The 20,676-nt window shown below is 47.4% G+C and overlaps 1 protein-coding gene across 4 annotated transcripts in view; it reads left to right on the forward strand.

Annotated features, from left to right (window-relative positions):
* The window catches only part of sh3kbp1 (SH3-domain kinase binding protein 1), a 413,248-nt gene that overhangs the window by 282,676 nt on the left and 109,896 nt on the right, over positions 1 to 20,676 (forward strand). For 3 of the 4 annotated variants that reach the window (XR_005461315.1, XM_038802548.1, XM_038802550.1), the window contains 2 exons: positions 12,130 to 12,205; positions 18,617 to 18,711. The exons of the other annotated variant lie outside the window; for it this stretch is intronic. Coding sequence is in view for 2 of the 3 variants with exons in the window: in XM_038802548.1 (XP_038658476.1) it covers positions 12,130 to 12,205; positions 18,617 to 18,711 (171 nt within the window). In the remaining variant the exon portion in view is untranslated. The remainder of the gene's footprint in view (positions 1 to 12,129; positions 12,206 to 18,616; positions 18,712 to 20,676) is intronic. 4 annotated transcript variants of the gene reach the window in all.

Raw genomic sequence — 20,676 nt, forward strand, 5'->3', positions numbered from 1 at the left:
ACCAGCTGGCCGCCGGAATCTTGTCAGGTCCTCCAATCCTGCGTCACACCAGCGATAAATCACATTGGCGTCAAACGCAATTGGTAACGGCTGGTGTGCACAAGGTGGCTCTCAAGGTAAGTGCAACATGCAAAGCAGACCTGTCATAGTACTGCGCTGCTCCTGATTAACTGTACTCAGCCTGCCCACCATCTTCATGAACAACACCTTGCTGCTGGACCCATGATCCCTCCTGTGTCACCAACTCGGATCAGTGCCGTACCTGGGTTTGGGGAGTACAGGGGTCTCCTTCCCTTTGGTTCCACAGGCCAGTCCCTATCTGGACCGCACTGTGCTGTGGGAGTCATGTAGCCACCGCAGGAAAGGTCTAAAGTTTGACCGGTGGATGCTGAGGGCAGGGGGAAGACCGAGCAGAGGGAAGCTGGACCCGAACAAGGCTGCATGACATGCACACAAACAAGGGGGTCTGAAAGGCTAGCACATATATTACTGAACACAGGTTGCAGATTATGGGGTGGGTGGCACATTAGGAATGGTTCGCAAGAAGAATGAGCAGATTGGGGCTGCAATGCTTTGCGAAGGTCACTGTTTGTCATAATCCTCTTTGAAATGGGAACTATGTCAAGTCCCCAATTTTTGAAATGCAGGGCTGGCAGACGCGGGTTAGAGTGCAGAATTCCTGTTGCGCAATAGAAAGAAGTCAGAGGTTGAGTGAAATGCACATCCTCTGTGTGATGTGCCACACCCAGAATGGATAGAGATTGGAGTTGGAGCATCAAGACAGATGGGATGGTGGATCTTGTTGAGAGAGTGTGTTGATTTATGTCAGAACCTTGAAGAGAGTAGCTGTTTGAATACATGATGGCATGCTGAGAGTTTGGTAGTGGAGGGCGCTGAGAGAGTATTTACCCAGATAGAGCAGATTAGATCATTCATCCGCTTCCAGCACTGGATGATGCTTTGAGTGCAGTTGACAGCCACACTCACCTCCTGGGCAAAGGCCTCCCAGGTTGGTGTGCTTTTTTGAGCCATCCCTGGGGTAGAGGACATGCCGGTGGACCCTCAGTCGCCAAATAAGGGCCTTGAGTGTTCTGCTGCTGAAAGCCAGTGCTACCTTCTTGCAGTTGTTAGCTTCTTCCCTCTGGGTTCTGGACATGTTGGAGGTCTGGTCAAGACAGGTGGGTTGGAGAGCATATGGGTGTGTGCTGGACTGGTATTTAAATATGCCATTTGGATGTTTGAACTCATCAGCTGAGGATGGGCGGATGAATCAGCTGGTGGTCTGCCAGGAGAGTTGGAGGGGAACCTGCCTGTACATAATTAATGAGTTTCCAAACACTGAATCTGCCACAGAATCGGGATCCTGCCATTCTGGCCAGCGGGAGAGCCCGCCATTGCACTTCTCTCAAAATGGGAAAATTCCATCCTTTATTTTGTGTAATGAGCAAAATTAATTAGTAATCACATAGTAAACAATCTTGGGGGGGGGGGGGGGGTTGGGGAGGAAAGGGTTAATAAAATTATTGCAGGTAGAGGGTACACAATGGGCGTGATTCTCCGGCTGCGTTTCGCTCAAGCAAGAGCACAACATGACGGGAGAATGCCGGGAGAGGCCAGTAGCGAGCCTCCTGAAGTCACGCGAGGCGTCAGAATTGGAACTCTGCCCCAAATGGACCAGATGGTACTCGCAGAAGTAGGTCTTAAACCTTCTTACGACCTACCTGCATGGGATCACTGGCCCCCCTCGATTCTTCGGACTCCCCAGGGAAGTTGCAGCCGGGCGCCAATCAATGCTGGACCACACAAACGTGGATCAGGCCAAACGGCACCCGGGGTGTCTCCTGGGCCACCATAGACCTCTGGGTGGTGAGGGTAAGTGAGGGTGGCTTCCTGGCCCACCCCCTGGAACGTGTGCATCATGGCATTGCCCAGCTGCTCCTTGGCACTGCTAATGTGCTTGGATGGCACTGCCAAGCTGGCTGGAACACTGCATGGGTGCCAGGGTGGCACTGTCTGGGGTAAGGGGGGGCTATGCCCATGAAATGAAGGTGGGGGGTGGATTGAAGGGTCGGGGGGGGGAGTGCTGGGCAGGTAAGTAGGGGCCTCTGGGAGGTTGAAGGGGTGATGGGTGAGGTCCTAGAAGGGATGGGGGAGTGCTGTAAGGGGGCTTAGGGGAGGCGGGGAGAGGGGGGAGCTGAAGGGTGGGGACCCCAAAGCGGGATGCCCTCTCTTGGGGGGCGGGGTAGTGCCTATTTGTTTGGGGGGTGACATTGCCCATGGGTAGTGGGTGTGGGGGACCCATAAGCTCACTTGGAGATTGGGGCACCTTTCAAAATGGCAGCCCGATCTCAGTTCAGCTCCCCAGTGCTAAAAATAATTCTAAGTGTGGGCTTAATGGTGAGAAACTCCCCAGGGCCCAAAAAAGTGACTAAGTGTCATTGAATAGCAGTGGGAAATTCACCGGCAAGAGCCGGCGGCAAACTCCCTGACAAATCCGCCACAAATCTTTGGGGAGAATCGCGCCCAATATGGCAGAGTTGAACTTTGAGTTTGAGAGTGACATACTTAAGTCTGAAGCTAGAGCGTTAAATGTGGCCATTTGCAGAGGTAAGAGGGGCAAGCTGGATAAAATACATTGGGAAATCACTTTTAGAGTTATGATGGTTGAAAAGCAATGGAAGACATTTATGTATTTCATTAATCTCATTGAATCTACATTCAGTTGAGAAATAAAATCTCCATTGGGGAACTCTGGGTCTAACTGAGGTACTAAGGACTAACCTAAGAGTAATATTAGATTAAAAGAAGAAACTTATAACTTTGCGAAAAAGGGTATAAACAAGAAACTGAAGAGAATTTTAGAAGTCAGTAAAGAATGACCAGAAATTTGAACAGTGAAAAAACAGAAAATGGGAGTAAACTAGTAATAACTGTAAACACAGAATGTAAAGGCTCCCATAAGTGTTTAAGAAGGAAGAGGTTAACGAAAGTAAATGTGGATTCTTTGAGGAAGTTGCCAGCAATGTGGGTAATGGGAACGTGTCGATGTGCTGTACTTAGGTTTCCAGAAGACATTTTACAAGGTGCCAAATCAAAGGTTACTATGCAAAATAAGGCCTCATGGTGTAGGGGGTAACATTTTAGCATGGATTCGAGGATTGGTTAGCTAACAGGAAACAGGTCATTTTCGGATTGACAAGATGTGACGAGTGGAGTTCCACAGGGATCAGTGCTGGGACCTCAACTATTAACGATATTTGTCAATGACTTAGATGAGGAAACTGAGCGTGTGGTTGCTTAATTTGCAGATGACACTAGGACAGTTAGGAAAGTAAGTTCTCAAGAGGACATAGGAGTCTGCAAGGTGACAGAGGTTAAGCGAGTGGGTAGAAATTTGACAGATGGGAAAAAATGTGGGAAAATGTGAACTTGTCCACTTTGACAGGAAGAATAGAAAGGTTGCATGTTATTTAAATAAAGAGAGATTGCAAAACTCTTGAGATGCAGAGCAGCCTTGGGACATGAATCACTAGAAGCTAGTAGGCAGGTACAGCAAGTTATTATATTCAAAGACAAATTTAGAATTTAGAACGGTATTTAGAACAGTACAGCACAGAACAGGCCCTTCGGCCCTCGATGTTGGGCCGAGCAATGATCACCCTACTCAAACTCATGTATCCACCCTATACCTGTAACCCAACAACTCCCCCTTAACCTTACTTTTTAGGACACTACGGGCAATTTAGCATGGCCAATCCAACTAACCCGCACATCTTTGGACTGTGGGAGGAAACCAGAGCACCAGGAGGAAACCCACGCACACACGGGGAGGACGTGCAGACTCCGCACAGACAATGACCCAGCCAGGAACCGAACCTGGGACCCTGGAGCTGTGAAGCATTGATGCTAACCACTATGCTACCGTGCTGCAAATGGAATGTTGTTTAGTGCAATAAGAATGGAATATGAACATGGGTATGTTTTGCTGCAGTTGTACAGAGTATTGGTGAGGCCACATTTCGTATTGTGTACAATTTTGGTCTCCTTTATTTAGAAAGGATATAGAACATGGAACATAGAACAGTACAGCACAGTACAGGCCCTTCGGCCCATGATGTTGTGCCGACCATTTATCCTAATCAAAGATCAACCTAACCTACATCCCTTCAATTTCCTGCTGTCCATGTGCCTGTCCAAGAGTTGCTTAAATGTCCCTATTGACTCTGACTCCACCCCTCTGCTGGCAGTGCATTCCATGCACCCACCACTCTTTGTGTAAAGAACCGAACTCTGACATCTCCCCTATACCTTCTTACAATCACCTTAAAATGATGACCCCCTCGTGATAGTCATTTCTGCCCTGGGGAAAAGTCTCTGGCTATCCACTCTATCCATGCTTCTCATCACCTTGTACACCTCGCTCAAGTCGCCTCTATTCCTTCTTCACTCCAGTGAGAAAAGCCCTAGCCCCCTCAACCTTTCTTCATAAGACATTCCCTCCAATCCAGGCAGCATCCTGGCAAATCTCCTCTGCACCCTCTCCAAAGCATCACATCCTTCCTATAATGAGACAACCAGAACTGGACACAATATTCCAAGTGTGGTCTAACCAGGGTTTTATAAAGCTGCAGCAAAACCTCGTGGCTCTTAAACTCAATCCGCCTGTTAATGAAAGCCAACACACAATACGCCTTCTTAACAACCCTATCAACCTGGGTGGCAAATTTGAGAGATTATGAGATTTGAGAGATTATGCCAGCGACTGATAGAAATGAGGCTATGACAGGTGAGAACCTTGAGAGGATTGTTATCACTAAGGAGGGAGTGATGGGCAAGCTAATGGGGCTAAAGGTAGACAAGTCTCCTGGCCCTGATGGAATGCATCCCAGAGTGCTAAAAGAGATGGCATGGGAAATTGCAGATGCACTAGTGATAATTTACCGAAATTCACTAGACTCTGGGGTGGTCCCGGTGGATTGGAAATTAGCAAACGTGACGCCACTGTTTAAAAAAGGAGGTAGAAAGCAGGAAATTATAGGCCAGTGAGCTTAACTTCGGTAGTAGGGAAGATGCTGGAATCTATCATCAAGGAAGAAATTGCGAGGCATCTGGATAGAAATTGTCCCAGACGCAGCATGGGTTCGTAAAGGGCAGGTCACGCCTAACTAATTTATTGGAATTTTTTGAGGACATTACCAGTGCAGTAGATAACGGGGAGCCGATGGATGTGGTATATCTGGATTTCCAGAAAGCCTTTGACAAGGTGCCACACAAAAGGTTGCTGCATAAGATAAAGATGCATGGCATTAAGGGTAAAGTAGTAGCATGGATAGAGGATTGGTTAATTAATAGAAAGCAAAGAGTTGGGATAAATGGGTGTTTCTCTGGTTGGCAATCAGTAGCTAGTGGTGTCCCTCAGGGATCCGTGTTGGGCCCACAATTGTTCACAATTTACATAGATGATTTGGAGTTGGGGACCAAGGGCAATGTGTCCAAGTTTGCAGATGACACTAAGATGAGTGGTAAAGCGAAAAGTGCAGAGGATACTGGAAGTCTGCAGAGGGATTTGGATAGGTTAAGTGAATGGGCTCAGGTCTGGCAGATGGAATACAATGTTGACAAATGTGAGGTTATCCATTTTGGTAGGAATAACAGCAAACGGGATTATTATTTAAACGATAAAATATTAAAGCATGCCGCTGTTCAGAGAGACTTGGGTGTGCTAGTGCATGAGTCACAGAAGGTTGGTTTACAAGTGCAACAGGTGATTAAGAAGGCAAATGGAATTTTGTCCTTCATTGCTAGAGGGATGGAGTTTAAGACTAGGGAGGTTATGTTGCAATTGTATAAGGTGTTAGTGCGGCCACACCTGGAGTATTGTGTTCAGTTTTGGTCTCCTTACTTGAGAAAGGACGTACTGGCGCTGGAGGGTGTGCAGAGGAGATTCACTAGGTTAATCCCAGAGCTGAAGGGGTTGGATTATGAGGAGAGGTTGAGTAGACTGGGACTGTACTCGTTGGAATTTAGAAGGATGAGGGGGGAATCTTATAGAAACATTTAAAATTATGAAGGGAATAGATAGGATAGATGCGGGCAGGTTGTTTCCACTGGCGGGTGACAGCAGAACTAGGGGACATAGCCTCAAAATAAGGGGAAGTAGATTTAGGACTGAGTTTAGGAGGAACTTCTTCACCCAAAGGGTTGTGAATCTATGGAATTCCTTGCCCAGTGAAGCAGTTGAGGCTCCTTCATTACATGTTTTAAGGTAAAGATAGATAGTTTTTTGAAGAATAAAGGGATTAAGGGTTATGGTGTTCGGGCCGGAAAGTGGAGCTGAGTCCACAAAAGATCAGCCATGATCTAATTGAATGGCGGAGCAGGCTCGAGGGGCCAGATGGCCTACTCCTGCTCCTAGTTCTTATGTTCTTATGTACGTGGACCCCAAGATCCCACTGTTCCTCCACACTTCCAAGAATCCTGCCTTTAACCCTATATACAGCATTCAAATTTGACCTTCCAAAATGAATTACTTCACATTTATCTAGGTTGAACTCCATCTGCCACTTCTCAGCCCAGCTCTGCATCCTGTCAATGTCCTGTTGTAACCTGCAACAGCCCTCGACGCTATCTACAACTCCACCAACCTTCGTGTCATCGGCAAACTTGCTAACTCACCCATCCACTTCCTCATCCATGTCATTTATAAACACCACAAAGAACAGAGGTCCCAGAACAGATCTCTGCGGGACACCACTGGTCATCGACCTCCAAGCGGAATACTTTCCATCTACTACCACTCGTTGTCTTCTTTCGGCCAGCCAATTCTGTATCCGGACAGCTAAATTTCCCTGTATCCCATGCCCCCTGACTTTCTGAATGAGCCTACCATGGGGAACCTTATCTAATGCCTTGCTGAAATCCTTATACACCACATCCACTGCCCGACCGTCGTCAATGTGTCTTGTCACATCCTCAAAGAATTCAATGAGGCTTGTGAGGCATGACCTGCCCCTCACAAAGCTATGCCGACTATCTTTAATCAAACAATGTTTTTCTAAATAATCGTAAATCCTATCTCTCCGAATTCTTTCCAATATTTTGCTCACCACACACGTAAGACTGACTGCTCTGTAATTCCGAGGGATTTCCCTAGTCCCTTTCTTGAAAAGGGGAACAACATTCACCTCCCTCCAATCATCCGGTACTACTCCAGTGGAGAGTGAGGACGCAAAGTTCATCGCCAACGGCGCAGCAATCTCCTCCCTTGCGTCCTGTAGTAACCTTGGGTATACCACGTCAGGCCCAGGGGACTTATCTATCCTAATGTTTTTCAAAATTTCCAGCACATCCTCCTTCCTAATATCAACCTCTTCGAGTCTATTAACCTGGTTCATGCTGTTCTCATGAGGATACAAGTGTGTTAAAGCAGTTCAGAGAACATTTACTCGACTGATATCGAGGATAAGGAAAGGTTTGACAGGCTGGTCCTGTATCCACTAGAATTTAGAAGATTGAGAGGTGATCTCATTAAAACAACATCCTGATTGGACTTGACACGCTGGATGCTGAAAGGATGATTCCCCTTTGAGAGAGTCTGGAACTGGTGGAACATGTTAAAGGAGTCTCCCATTTTAAGACCGGGATGAGAAGAAATGTTTTCTTGTAGAGCGTCATGAATCCTTGGAACTCTTCATAGGAGAGTGGTGGAGGCAGGGTCATTTAATTTGATTCAGGCAGAGGTAGATGGAGAGTTTATGGATATTGGGGGAAGCCTGAATGTGGAGTTCCGGTCACAATCCAATGAGCAATTGATCTTATTGAATGGTGAAGCCAGCTCGAGAGGCCAAATGTCCAACTCTTAATTTGTATGTTCACATATGTGTAAAGTAGGTGACGACAGAGATAATGATTGTATTGTGTATTGGTAGTGATTTTCCAAAATGCTCTTGATTTGGAATGGTTACACTGGGTTTGAAGATAGCAAATTTAGCACTACTTTCAAACAGAAAATGGAGGAAGAGAGAACACTGAGAACCATGAGTCAAAGAGAATGTGTTGGAATCCACTATTAAGGAAGCTCTACAGGGCACTTAGAAAATGATAATATGGTTGGATTTCCGGTGGTGGCATTGAGTAAGTGGTTGCACATTAAGTGGCTCCTGCCCGATGTTGGATTCGTTGGTCCTTTTCGCTCGGGTTCAAACGGGTCATCGCGGCCCTATTCAGGAATAAACTGCGATTTGGTCCTGCTCGATTGTGGGTCGCATATGAGGGGCAGAAACGCTATTTTGATATGCCAGAGGAGGCGCGTAAGTTCCTAAGAGACCACGGACTGAGGGACTTTTGAGAACATTGGAACACGAGTGGATTCAGCTGTGAAATGGACGGGAGGTGCTGAGCTTGGGGAGGGAGGGGAACGTTTTGGTTTGTGCTGGGTTATTATGTTTGACTTTTTTTATATTACCTACTGGGTTTAGGTAGTCATCTGCAGTAAGGCAGAATTGTTGTAACTTATCCTCGCAGTGTTGGATATATACATATGTTAAAATGTGGGGTCTTTGGGCAGTGCATGGGGGAGGGGATGAAGGAGTTTGGGAGGGCACAGAGAGGAAGGATGTTTTGGGAGGGAAGAAGCTGTTGCCTCGGGTGGGGGTCACTCTGCTAGCAGGTTAAGCTAGTTAACGGGAGTGAAGTGGGAGTCAGAATGGTGGCGGGAGAGGGGGTAGACTAGGGGAGGGGGTAGAGTGGTGAAGGGAGAGTGGGAGTGGTGGGGGAAAGGGGGTAGAGTGGTGGGGGGGGGAGTAGAGTTGTGGGGGAAGGGGAGTGGTGGGGGAGGGGAGTAGAGTGGTGGGGAGGGGAGCAGAGTGGTTGGGGGGAGGGGTAGAGTGGTGAAGGGAGAGTTGGAGTGGTGAAGTAGTAAAGGGAGTGGGGTAGAGTGGTGGGGGGAGGGGAGTAGAGTGATGGTGGAGGGGAGTAGAGTGGTGGGGAGGGGAGTAGAGTGGTGGGGAGGGGAGTAGAGTGGTGGGGAGGGGAGTAGAGTGGTGGGAGAGGGGGGTAGAGTGCTGGGGGGAGGGGGGTAGAGTGGTGGGGGGAGGGGAGTAGAGGTGGGGAGGGGGGGTAGAGTGGTGGGGGGAGGGGGGTAGAGTGGTGGCGGGAAGGGTAGTGGTGGGGGAGGGGGTAGAGTGGTGGGGGGAGGGATAGAGAGGTGGGGGAGGGGGCTAGAGTGGTGGCGGGAAGGGTAGTGGTGGGGGAGGGGGGTAGAGTGGAGGGGGACAGGGGTAGAGTGGTGAGGGAGGGGGTTAGTGGTGGGGGAAGGGGGTAGAGTAGAGTGGTGGGGGAGGGGAGTAGAGTGGCGGGGGGGGGGGGGTAGAGTAGAGTGGTGGGGGAGGGGAGTAGAGTGGCGGGGAGGGGAGTAGAGTTGTGGGGGGAAGGGTAGAGTGGTGGGGGGGGAGAGGGGGGCAGAGTGGTGGGGGAGTGGGGGGGAAGGGGTAGAGTGGGGGGGGGGAGTGGTAGAGTGGGGGTGAGAAGGGTTGAGGGGAAGGGAGGGGGGAGGGGGTGGAGGAGGGGCAGTGGAGGGGAGGGGGTAGAGGAGGGGCAGTGGATGGGAGGGGGTAGAGGGTGGGGAAGTGAGGGGGGTTAGAGGGGAGGAGAGGGGGGTTGGAGGGGAGGGGAGGGAAATGGGGGGTTAGAGGGGAGGGGAGGAGGGGGGAGGACGGTAGAGATGGGGCGGTGGAGGGGAGGGTGGGTAGAGGGGAATCTTGTGGAGGGGATGAAGGAAGATTTTGCCGCTGTTGTTCACTGGAAGGGTCCAGACAGTTAAAATGATGGTGCTGCCGAAGTTTCTGTTCTCCTTCCAAAATCTCCCGATTGTTGTGGCCAGATCTTTTTTTGGTAGGGTTGATAGGATGATCTTGGAGTTTATATGGGCAGGTAAGGTACTCCGGATTAGGAGAGCGTTTTTGGAGAGAGACTGATGGAGAGGGGGGTTAATGATGCCGAGTCTGCTGAATTATTACCGGGTGCCAAACGTTGAGAAGATCAGGACGTGGGCAGTGGAGGAGAGATCGGTGTGGAGTCAGCTGGAGAAAGCCCCATGTAGAGGAATGAGGTTGAGGGCACCGTTATTGGCACCTCTTCCGTTCTCGTTGGACAGGTACTCCACAAGCCTGATAGTGGTATTAGCATTAAGGGTATGGAATCAATGCCAGCAGCACTTTAAAATGGAAAATATGTCAATGTGGGCGTCGATCTGTGGCAACCACATTGTGGCGGGGAGAGAGGCTGACGTGTCGGCCTTTGCCGCCCTGATAGCCTGGAGGTGAGTATTGTTAGTTTGGTGTGACTCAGCCACCTAGAGTGACGGTGTGGCTGAACAACGTGGCGGAGTTTCTGCACCTGGAAAAGATAAAGTTTGCTATCAGAGGTGCAGATGAGGGTTTCTTCATGCAGTGGAGCTTGTTCATTGACTTCTTTAACCATGGTAAAACGTCAGAGGAGGGGTTTCGGAGCAGAGGGAGTGGGCTGGGACAGAGTGATTTGTGTGTCTGGTTAGTGAAGGATATTTACTGGTATAGTTAGTGAAGTATATTTACTTGTATTGTTCTTCTCTTTGTCTGTATATAATTGAAAATGCCTCGAAGAAAAATATTTTTAAAAAAATGATAATATGATTGTGCAGAGTTAAACGCGTTATTGAAGGGAAATCCTATGGATTTTTTTTAAGGTGGACCGAGCAGGATTGATAAAAGGCAGCCAGTGGATGTAGCATATTTGGATTTGGAAAATGCATTTGATAAAGTGCTATACAATAGTTTGTTACGTTGGTTGATAGGAGCTCTCGGGGTTGAGATAATATATTTGCAAGGGGATTGGTTAAAGGACAGACAATGGAGTAGGAAGAGATGAATCATTTTCAGGTGGGCAAGTTATTGCTACTGGCGCTGGAAGAATCAGTTCTTGGGCTTCAACTATTTGCAATCTATATTCATGACAATGAACCCAAAGTAATGTATCCAAGTTAGCTGACACGACAAAGTGAGGTAAGAAAGTAAATTGTGAGAATGACACGAGGGGTCTGTAAAGGAAAATAAACAGGTTGAGCGAATGGGCAAGAAGGTGGCAGCTGGAGTATAATGTGTGGTTATGCACTTTGGTAGGAAGAATAGAAAAACAATACTTTACAAATGATAAACTATTGAATATGGGTGTTCAGAGGCACTTTTGAGTGCCCTTGTATGCAAAATATGGAAATGACAGCTAGCAGTTACAATGGTAAATAGTTTGTTGACCTTTATTGTGAGGGGGCTGGAGAACAAGTGAAGAAGTCAAAACAAAGTGGGTCTGACAGCAACTGTGGAGAGAGAAACATTTATGTTTCAGGTCAGTGACCTGACATCACAAATGTTTCATCAGATTTTAAAGTAGCAAAACAGAACTTCACTGGGGAGCCCTGTTGCTCCTTCAGAAATGATATACTGTAGATTTCACAATTGGAAGTTCCTTTTACATGTTTGACTCCTGCTGTTTAGTCTTGGGGCAAAAGAACAAAGAGGATATGAGAATTTATTTGCTTAGTGAGTTCTGATGAACTGGAATGGTGAAGGAAACCGATTCAGTAGTAACTTTCAACAATGCATTGGATAAATATATTTGATGAGAAAAATGTGCAGGGTTATGAAGATAAAGCAGGGGAATGGGTCTAATAATAATAATCTTTATTGTCACACATAGGCTTACACTGCAATGAAGTTACCGTGAAAAGCGGCTAGTTGCCACACTCGGCGTCTGTTTGGGTACATTTTGCTGTAATGTCATTGACCTGAAACAAAACCCATGATGTGGAGATGCTGGCGTTGGACTGGGGTGGCACAGTAAGAAGTCTTACAACACCAGGTTAAAGTCCAACAGGTTTGTTTCGAATCACTAGCTTTCGGAGCACAGCTCCTTCCTCAGGTGATTCACTCTGAAAGCTAGTGATTCGAAACAAAACTGTTGGACTTTAACCTGGTGTTGTAAGACTTCTTACTGAAACATAACTGTTTCTCTCCACAGTTGCTGTAGGGATACTGTGCAAAGATAGGGAAGTGCAAATTTTGCTAACCGTGTTATTTATTGCACTGTTTATTTTAGCCTTCCGGAAAAAAGTTAGCTTCAGCTGTGACTACTCAGGAGCCAATAAAGTCTGAACCAGACAGCAGGCCTAAGGGTGAGTGTAATAGTGGATTAAAATGCTGCTTTTTGCATTCCTAACATTAAATGCAAAAGAAAGGTTTGGTTAAAGGATCTCTTAATATTGCATTTTGGTAATGGCTTCTTCGTATTGAAATGCTGTCGGAAGTCCTAAAAATTTCAGTAAATCTACTTTTATTTCTACTTTTAAAGACATTTTTGGATCTTTGACTTTCCCTTGTGATCATCATTAACAGTTGGTCGTATTATATTTGACTTCTTGACTTTCTCTAATAATGTATTCTTTTAGATTTTCTTCCTATATCTGATTGATCATCTTCTGACAGGTGAATTGAAGAGTGCTTTTATATTTTCATGCAATGTTCTACCCTGAAATTGCCACTACAGCAAGAGTATAAATACAGCTTGAATCTGGAGTTGGGGCACCAGTATAACACTAGAGAATGTAGAGTGAGGCTCCTGGAGTCATTGATCTCTCACTGCTCTTCCATTTTAGAGTTAAATTAGGACTTCACACCCAAATTACACTCTATAAACTTAGCTTCAGTGAAAAGCCAAAACAGCTTGCGTAAGTATACCAGTATTCCTAACTGTTCCTCCTTTTCCAAAATCTGGCAGAATCAAACTTCCAATAGTGTGGGCTTTTTTAATATATCTTTGGATAGGCTAATTATTATGTTCAACCAAGGCAGCTTTGAACAATTCTAATTGGACAGTCTGGAATTCCCCCCCCCTTTTCACAAGCAGTACTATTGGTATAATTTTCTTGAAAGTTTGCATTGAGGACTTCCGGTGGCAGTGATGTACTGAGCGGATGCACATTAGGTGGCTCTTCTCACAACTATAACCAAAAAAGACACTTTTAGATGAATTTTGCCCCAAAAAATAATAACAAAACAACTCCAATGGAGGAAAAAGAACAACGTAATGAAAAATGGCAGCGAACAGGAACTCAAGAGGCTAAAGAGAGGGTAGAAGTGGCAGAAAGGGCCACGAAGAACGAGCAGATGAACCGGTGGATCCACGAGGTGAGGAGGCCTCGACCACCCAAGAGAGGGGGAGACCGTTGACCCAAGAATCAGCCTCCCCCTCACCACCAGGAGACGGATAGAGGACCTTCTTAAAGAAGGAGCTGGCCGCCATGAAGGAGATAATTAGAGTCGAGGTCCAGGTGAAGGTGATGGAGACGGAAGCGATGGTTTCCCTACAACGGACTGGGGAAGAAAATGTAGGCGCAGGAGAGGACGATTCAAGACTTCGAGAGAGCCTCGACAGATCAGAGTGACAGGATTGTTGCTCTGGAAGCAAGAGGTGAAAAGGTTGGTCGTGGCCCAGGGGAGCTTGAAGGGGAAGACAGAGGACCAGGAAAATAGGACTCGACGACTGAAAGTGCAGATCGTGAGCCTGCCGGAAGGTATCGAGGGCAGAGATCCAACAGACTATTTCGCCCATGCCTGGCAACCTCGTCGGGAGGGACAGCTTCCCCAACCCCCCCACAGGGTACACGGGTCGTTCAAACCGAAGTGCAAGGCGCGGGAGCAGCCGAGAGCGATCATAGCAAAGCTGCATCGGTGCCAGGACCGTGAGCGGATCCTGAGGTGGGCTAGACAAACGGAAGTGAGCATATGGGAAAGGCATAGAATCCGTATCTATCAGGACATTGGGACAGACCTGGCGAAAAAAAGGGCTGAGTTTAATTAAGTGGGGTGCGATTTGGCATGTTATTCCCAGTCAGACTCTGGGTCATGCACCAGAGCAAGGAGTACTATTTCAACACCCCGGCAGAGGCAAACAACTTCGTACAGGCCAATGGCCTGGATAAATAGCAAGCGAGGCAGCGATGAAGGCAGGTCGGAGGAAGATCCCTGAAAGAAACAAAACCAAAGACTCAGAGACAATGTTGTATGTTTGCGCGGGACTGTACTGCCTCGTTTTGATCAGAAAGACCGGAAAGAGCGAAGACAGGGAAAATCAGGTGAGGGGGCAGGCAGAAAAAAACAAGCAGTCGGCGGGCATAGGCAAAGGGCTAGACCAGTCCAGGGAGGGGAGCCACTGTACTAGCAGGGAGGGCTAGCACGGGAAGACAGGCAGTAAGGGGGGCCGCGGTGCGCCTCTCGGCAGAGAGGGAGGCCCTGGCCAGTGGGGGGCGAGTGGGGTAGGGAGGGGAACACTGGGAGGGGGACAGGGAGGGGATAACATGATTGTAGGGGGGATGCGGAACCGGGGGGACAAAGAATACATAGCAGACAAGGTGGGGAAAAAGAGTTGGCACTCAGAGATTGGCTTTGCAGGCAGGGAACAGGCCGAGGAAAAAAGGTGGTGCTGCAAGCAGGAACTTTGGAGAGTCCCTGGGCAAAGGGAGAACCCGGAGTACTAGGGCACACCCATGTGCCATACACGCAGTTGGCAGCCATGTTGGGTACCCCCTGGACAAAGGGAAACACTGGAGCACAGGGGCCCGGCCTTATGGCAAGAGCGGCGACTGCGGCTGTTTTGGACGGCCTCTTAATAAAGGGAAACCCTATTTGCAGGGGCGCGTCCACCAGATAAGTATGGTTGATCCCGCAGGAATGAGGGGACAGAAACTGCCCCCATCAGAATCATCACCTGGAATGTCAGGGGATTTAACGGCCCAGTATAAAGCTCCAGAGTCTTCACCCACCTAAGAAGTCTGAAGGCCGACATAATCTTCCTGCAGGAGACACACCTGAGGTAGAAGGACCGACTGCGGGTAAGAAAGGGCTGGGAGGGACAGACGTACCATTCATGCTACGGGACGAGGGCGAGGGGAGTAGCCATACTGATCAGTAAGAGGAAGAGGTTTACCGAGACGAGGATGGTTATGGACCAAGGGGGATGGCACGTCATGGCCAGTGGTGTCCTAGACGGGGCAAGGTAGTACTGGTTAATGTGTATATGCCCAATTGTGACAAAGACTTATAAAAAAGACCATGGTGGAAATCCCCGACATTGACACACACCAATTGATTGTGGGGCAACTTTAACTGCGTACCGGACCCGCTGACTGACCGATCAAACCCCAGAACGGGGAAAAAGACAGGCTTAGCTCGGGAGCTGGGAACATTCATAGAGCAGATGGGGGTGGTGGACCCATGGCGGTTCCTGCACCCCGGTGAGAGGGAATTCTCATTCTTCTCACCAGTTCACAAGGTATACACTGGAATCAACGACTTTGCAGTGGGAAATTGGTGCTTCCAGTAATAGTAAGAGCGGAATACTCCGTGATAGTCATCTCCAACCATGCTCCACATTACATGGATGTGAGGTTGAGTCTAGTGGAAGTACCCTTTGAAGTGCTGGAACGATTTGAGCTAGGAGCAGGGTTCACCTATGGGTGAAACCCCTGTGCAATGCACCCATGGCGAGCGTTCGGGCCAACACCACCAGCTCTGAATAGTTCCAGCTGCATAGAGGCACACAGCAGGGATGCCCATTGTCCCAGCTTCTGTTTGCCGTCGCAATTGAACCTTGGGTGATCGCTTTGCGAGAAGCACAAAGCTGGAAGTGCATACAAAGAGAAGGCAGAGAGCACAAAGTTTCACTCATGTGGATGACCTGCCCGTCTACGTATCAGAACCATAGAAAGGCTTTGATGTGTGTTGGGTAAGCTGGGTCTGCGAGGACTGCGTTTACTGCAGCAGTGAGCGAGACAAGCTTCCAACACTTGAAGAAATGCAACTCAATTTTATTGAACTCTTAACTATCATACATACTTTAACTGTTGGTTGACACTATGCTGAGTTGACTGGAGACCTGAGGCTAAACTGACCAGACTATCCTGCTAGCGCATGGTGTATGTTCCAGTTGTTGCTCACGGGCTCTGACTGTCTCAGAGGCTGGATCCCAAGAGAGCGGGAAAACTAGTGCCCTCTGGCTTTATAGTGGTTGTGTCCTGCCTGGTGATTGGCTGCTGTGTTCTGTGTGTTCATTGGTCATCCTGTGTGTCAATCACTGCCTGTCTGTGCACCATCATATACTTGTGTGTATATTATGACAGGCTTGAGAGCAATCATGTAGCTCCTGGAAGAGTTCAGAACCTTCTCGGGCTACAAGATCAACCTGGGCAAGAACGAGGCTTTCCCGGTGAACCCAGATGGGGGAGGAACAGAGCTGGAGGCACTCCCATTCAAACTAGGCCAAAACAAATTCTACTACCTGGGGATCCAGATAGCCCGTGACTGGACACGGATCCACAAGTGGAATCAGACTAGTCTGGTGGAGGAAGTTAAAAAGGGCCTACAAAGATGGGACACGCTCCCGCACTCCCTGGCAGGGACAGTGCAGAAGATCAAAATGAACGTACTGCCGACGTTCCTCTTCCCTATTCAGATCTATGCCGATCATCATCCCCGAGGCCTTCTTCCACAGCACAGATAAAATGATCATGCCGTTTGTGTGTGTGTGGGTGCGGGGGTTAAATAATCCAAGAATCCCCAAGTCAACACTGCAAAGGAGGAAAGTTATGGGCAGTCTGACATTGCCAAATCTACAATACTACCACTGGGCAGCCACGGAGGAGACAGTGAGGGAATGGATACGTGAACCCACAATGGAATGGGTGAGGATGGAGGATTCTTCCAACAAGGGAACAATCCTCTGGGCCCTTGCCACAGCAGCGCTCCCATCCCCCCTGACAAGATACACATCCTGCCCAGTGGTGGTAGCCACACTAAAGACATGGAACCAGATGAGGCAACATTTCTGTCTAACTGAGATGTCCCCCATGGCCCCCATCTGTGGAAACCACAAATTCCCACCAGCCATGCTTGACACCACTTTTAAAAGATGGAGACAGGATGGGGGGACGCTAACAGTTAGGGACTTTTACATGGGGGACAGACTAGCGACACAGCGAGCTGACGGAAGACCTGGAACTACCGACAGAACAGGAATTAGGCACCTTAAGGTGCAAAGCACTTTCTCCGCAAGGAGACGGTCGGATACCCCAGGGCCCTGAGAAGCACATTATTAGAGGGCCTGATAAACACATTCAGTAAGGAAGGGGAACTGTGGGAACACCTACGGAAAGCTACTGCACAGGGCGAGACTACGGCCGGCTGAAGCCAGACGAATATGGGGGGACGAACTGGAGACGGAAGCTGGCTGGGGATTCTGGAGCTAAGCACTGAGCAGGGCCAATTTCACCACCTCCTGCGCAAGGCTCAGCCTCATGCAGTTTAAAGTGGTACATGGAGCACGCCTAACCAGAATCCGAATGAACAGGTTCTTCTCGGAGGTGGAAGATAAATGTGAACGGTGCCAGGGAGGCCTGACCAACCACGCCCATGTTCTGGGCTTGCCTCAGACTTGTAGGGTTCTGGACAGCCTTCTTCGAGGCAATGTCCAAGGTTGTGGGGTGAGGGTAGAGCCGTGCCCGAGTGTGGCAGTCTTCGGGGTGTTGAACCAGCCAGAATTATACATGGGGAAGGGGGCCAGCGCCCTTGCTTTCGCTTCCCTAATCGCAATCCAGAGAATCCTGCTCAGCTGGAGCTCAGGAGAAAACACCCAGGCAGAAGAGGGGGATGCCAAGGAGGGGACAGGGATGGGGGAGGGTAGGGAGGTGGGGGGTGGAGCAGACATATCAAGAAAAGATGTATGTACATAAACTGTACAAATTGTAAATATCAGACATAAAAGTTTCACTATATAAAATTGAAAATGCCAATAAAAACATTTTTTTTAAAAAAGAAAACATTTTGCATTGATGATTTTTAAATCTCCTGCATCAACGTTTGCTGACAAGTCACCCTTCTTAAAGGCAGGTACTTAAAGCAGTTTACTGTCGTATTCATTTTCACCAATTGTAATAGTGGTAATGTGAAATTATAATCGTGTGGAGGTAAAAAATTGTTTATTTACAAAGTGAAGTAAAATTGAATCTAATTGTTAGTGCTAAATAGATATCTTTACATACCAGGTCCCAATTTACTTCTCCCCAAATTGTCATCATTGATCCAAGATTGGAAATAAGTCAATTTTCTGTCTCGACTAAAAAGGCTGTATAAATACTGAGAATATTGAATTCCATGCATAAATTGCAGTTGGCAGTAAAATTTCTAAAGTTTCAATAATATTTCCTGGGTAACCATTCGGCTTATTGCCCTCACTGGGTGTTTTAAATGTTTTAACTTGACCAAAAATGTATGTGAGCTCACTTCCATAACTTATTGTGATGAATTGTTTCTGGTGATGTGAAATGTCACGTAAGTTGAACAAACAATTTCATTTGGAACTGCATTACCATTTTGGCTTCCTCAGTCTTGAGCTGGAAAAGGGACTCTGTCATTGTCATCAATAATACAGCTGCAACTGGAATGAAATATTAAAATGTATAAATTGAGAAGTTGTTTAGTTCAGCTGATCAGGGTGCTGATTGTTTAATGATTCACTGCCTGCTTGGTTTAAGGCAAGGAATATTGCAAAGTAATATTTCCATATGAAGCACAGAATGAAGATGAGCTGACAATCAGAGAAGGAGAGATCGTAATTATTATAAATAAGGTATGAAGATTATTTATTACTTAATTACTACATGAATGTTACTTTATAAAATTATCCTTTCCAGTTATACTTTCTTTAGTAATATAAGTAAGTGAATTGCTACAAGGATAGGTGCATAATTTCCTCATCTTCAAAGCATGCTATTGAATAAAAGTGGTAGACAACGGTGATTTATTGAAAAATGAACTATTGAGCATCCTGAACATTTAGCCTAAATTTAATGGGCGATTGGAAAAGTAATATTACCTAGCTCAATAACATATTGTTAATTTAATAACTTCTCATTTCAGTAAATAGCTATATGGTATTTCGGATTTCATGCGAGCTTGATTTGGGAATCAAAGTACTTAAAATGAGCACATTTAAAGTATTTTCACAGAATTTATTGCCCATCTCTGAATGAACCTTGAGATGATGGTGGTGAACCGCCTTCTTGAATCACTGCAGTCCATCTGCTGTAGGTACACCCACAATGATGAAAGGAAGAGAGTTGCAGGATTTTGACCCAGCAACAGTGAAGGAATGGCGATGTAGTTCCAGGTCAGGATTAGGTCTGGTTTAGACGGGAACTTTCAGGTGATGGTGGTCACATTAACCTGCTGCCCTTGACCTTGGTAGAAGTTGCAGGTTTGAAAGGTGCTGTCAGGATTGGGTGCTCATCCGGTAGGCTGATTTGTTCTGCATGGTGTCAAGCTGCTTGAGTGCATTTGAAGCTGCAGCCATTTAGGCAAGTGAAGAGTATTCTGTCACACTCCTGACTTGTGCCTTGTAGATCGTGGTCAATCTTTGGGGAGTCAGGAGCTGAGTTACTTACCACACAATTCTCAGCCTCTGACCTGTTTTTGTAGTCACAGTATTTATAACACTAGCCCAGTTCAGGTCCTGGTCAATGTGGCCACCAGGATGTCGATTTTGGAGAAAGGGGGCTGAATTCAGCGATGGCAATGCCACTGAATGTCATGGGGAGATGATTAGCTTCAGTCAGTTCAAGATGGTCATTGCATGTTACTTAAGTGGCAAGTAACATTCGTGCCACACGTCAACCCGAACCTGAATGTTGTCCAGGTCTTGTTGCAAATGGACATGGACTGCTTCAGTATCTGAGGAGTTGTGAATTGTGCTGATCAGTGCGCAATCATCAGCTGACATCCCACTTCTGACCTTATGATGAAAGGAAGGTCACTGATGAAGCAGCTGAAGATGGTTGGGCTTAAGACACTACCCTGAGGAGCTCCTGCAGTGATGACCTGGAGCTGAGAAGATTGACCTCCGACTGTCATAATATACACCAGTATATCATGGTGCAGACACACACTGATGGACACACACAGGGACCAATCAACATGTACAAACACCGCAGCCAATCACCAGTTAGAATACACACACTATAAAGGCAGAGGGCACCACGGTTCCTGCTCATTCCGGGTGCTGCCCCTGAGTGTAACAAGAACTCATCCAGCCCAGCACTGACTCACAACACGTGCTGAGAGAATCAACTGGTTCGGACAAGGCTAGGTCTCAAGTTTAAGTTAGCATCATTTAGACCCACAGTCATTGTGTGTCAGTTAGTTAGAAGTAGTTAATAAATTTGAGTTGAACCTTCATCAGTGTTGGAAGTGTCTGTTCATCTCTCAAGTCTACACTAGCCAACACTTCATGGTACCAGAAATTGAGGGATGCTCGCACTTCTGAGACCTACCTTTCAGTGACCTGCCTTCCACTAGTCTCGCGCCATTCTACAGAATGGACTCCGTTCGCCCGCCGCCGCCTCTCCGCATTGCAGGAAATCTGGGCTCGAACTGGAAACTTTTCAAACAGCGCTTCCAGCTGTACCTCGAGGCCAGGGACCTGGAAGATGCCTCGGACGCACGGAAGATTGCTCTCTTCCTCTTCACAGCTGGTGACCACGCTCTGCACATTTACAACTCTCTCACCTTCGATGAGGGGGAGGACAAATAGTAGTTC

The sequence above is a fragment of the Scyliorhinus canicula genome, chromosome 7, assembly GCF_902713615.1.
Source record: "Scyliorhinus canicula chromosome 7, sScyCan1.1, whole genome shotgun sequence".
Taxonomy (NCBI): Eukaryota; Metazoa; Chordata; class Chondrichthyes; order Carcharhiniformes; family Scyliorhinidae; genus Scyliorhinus; species Scyliorhinus canicula.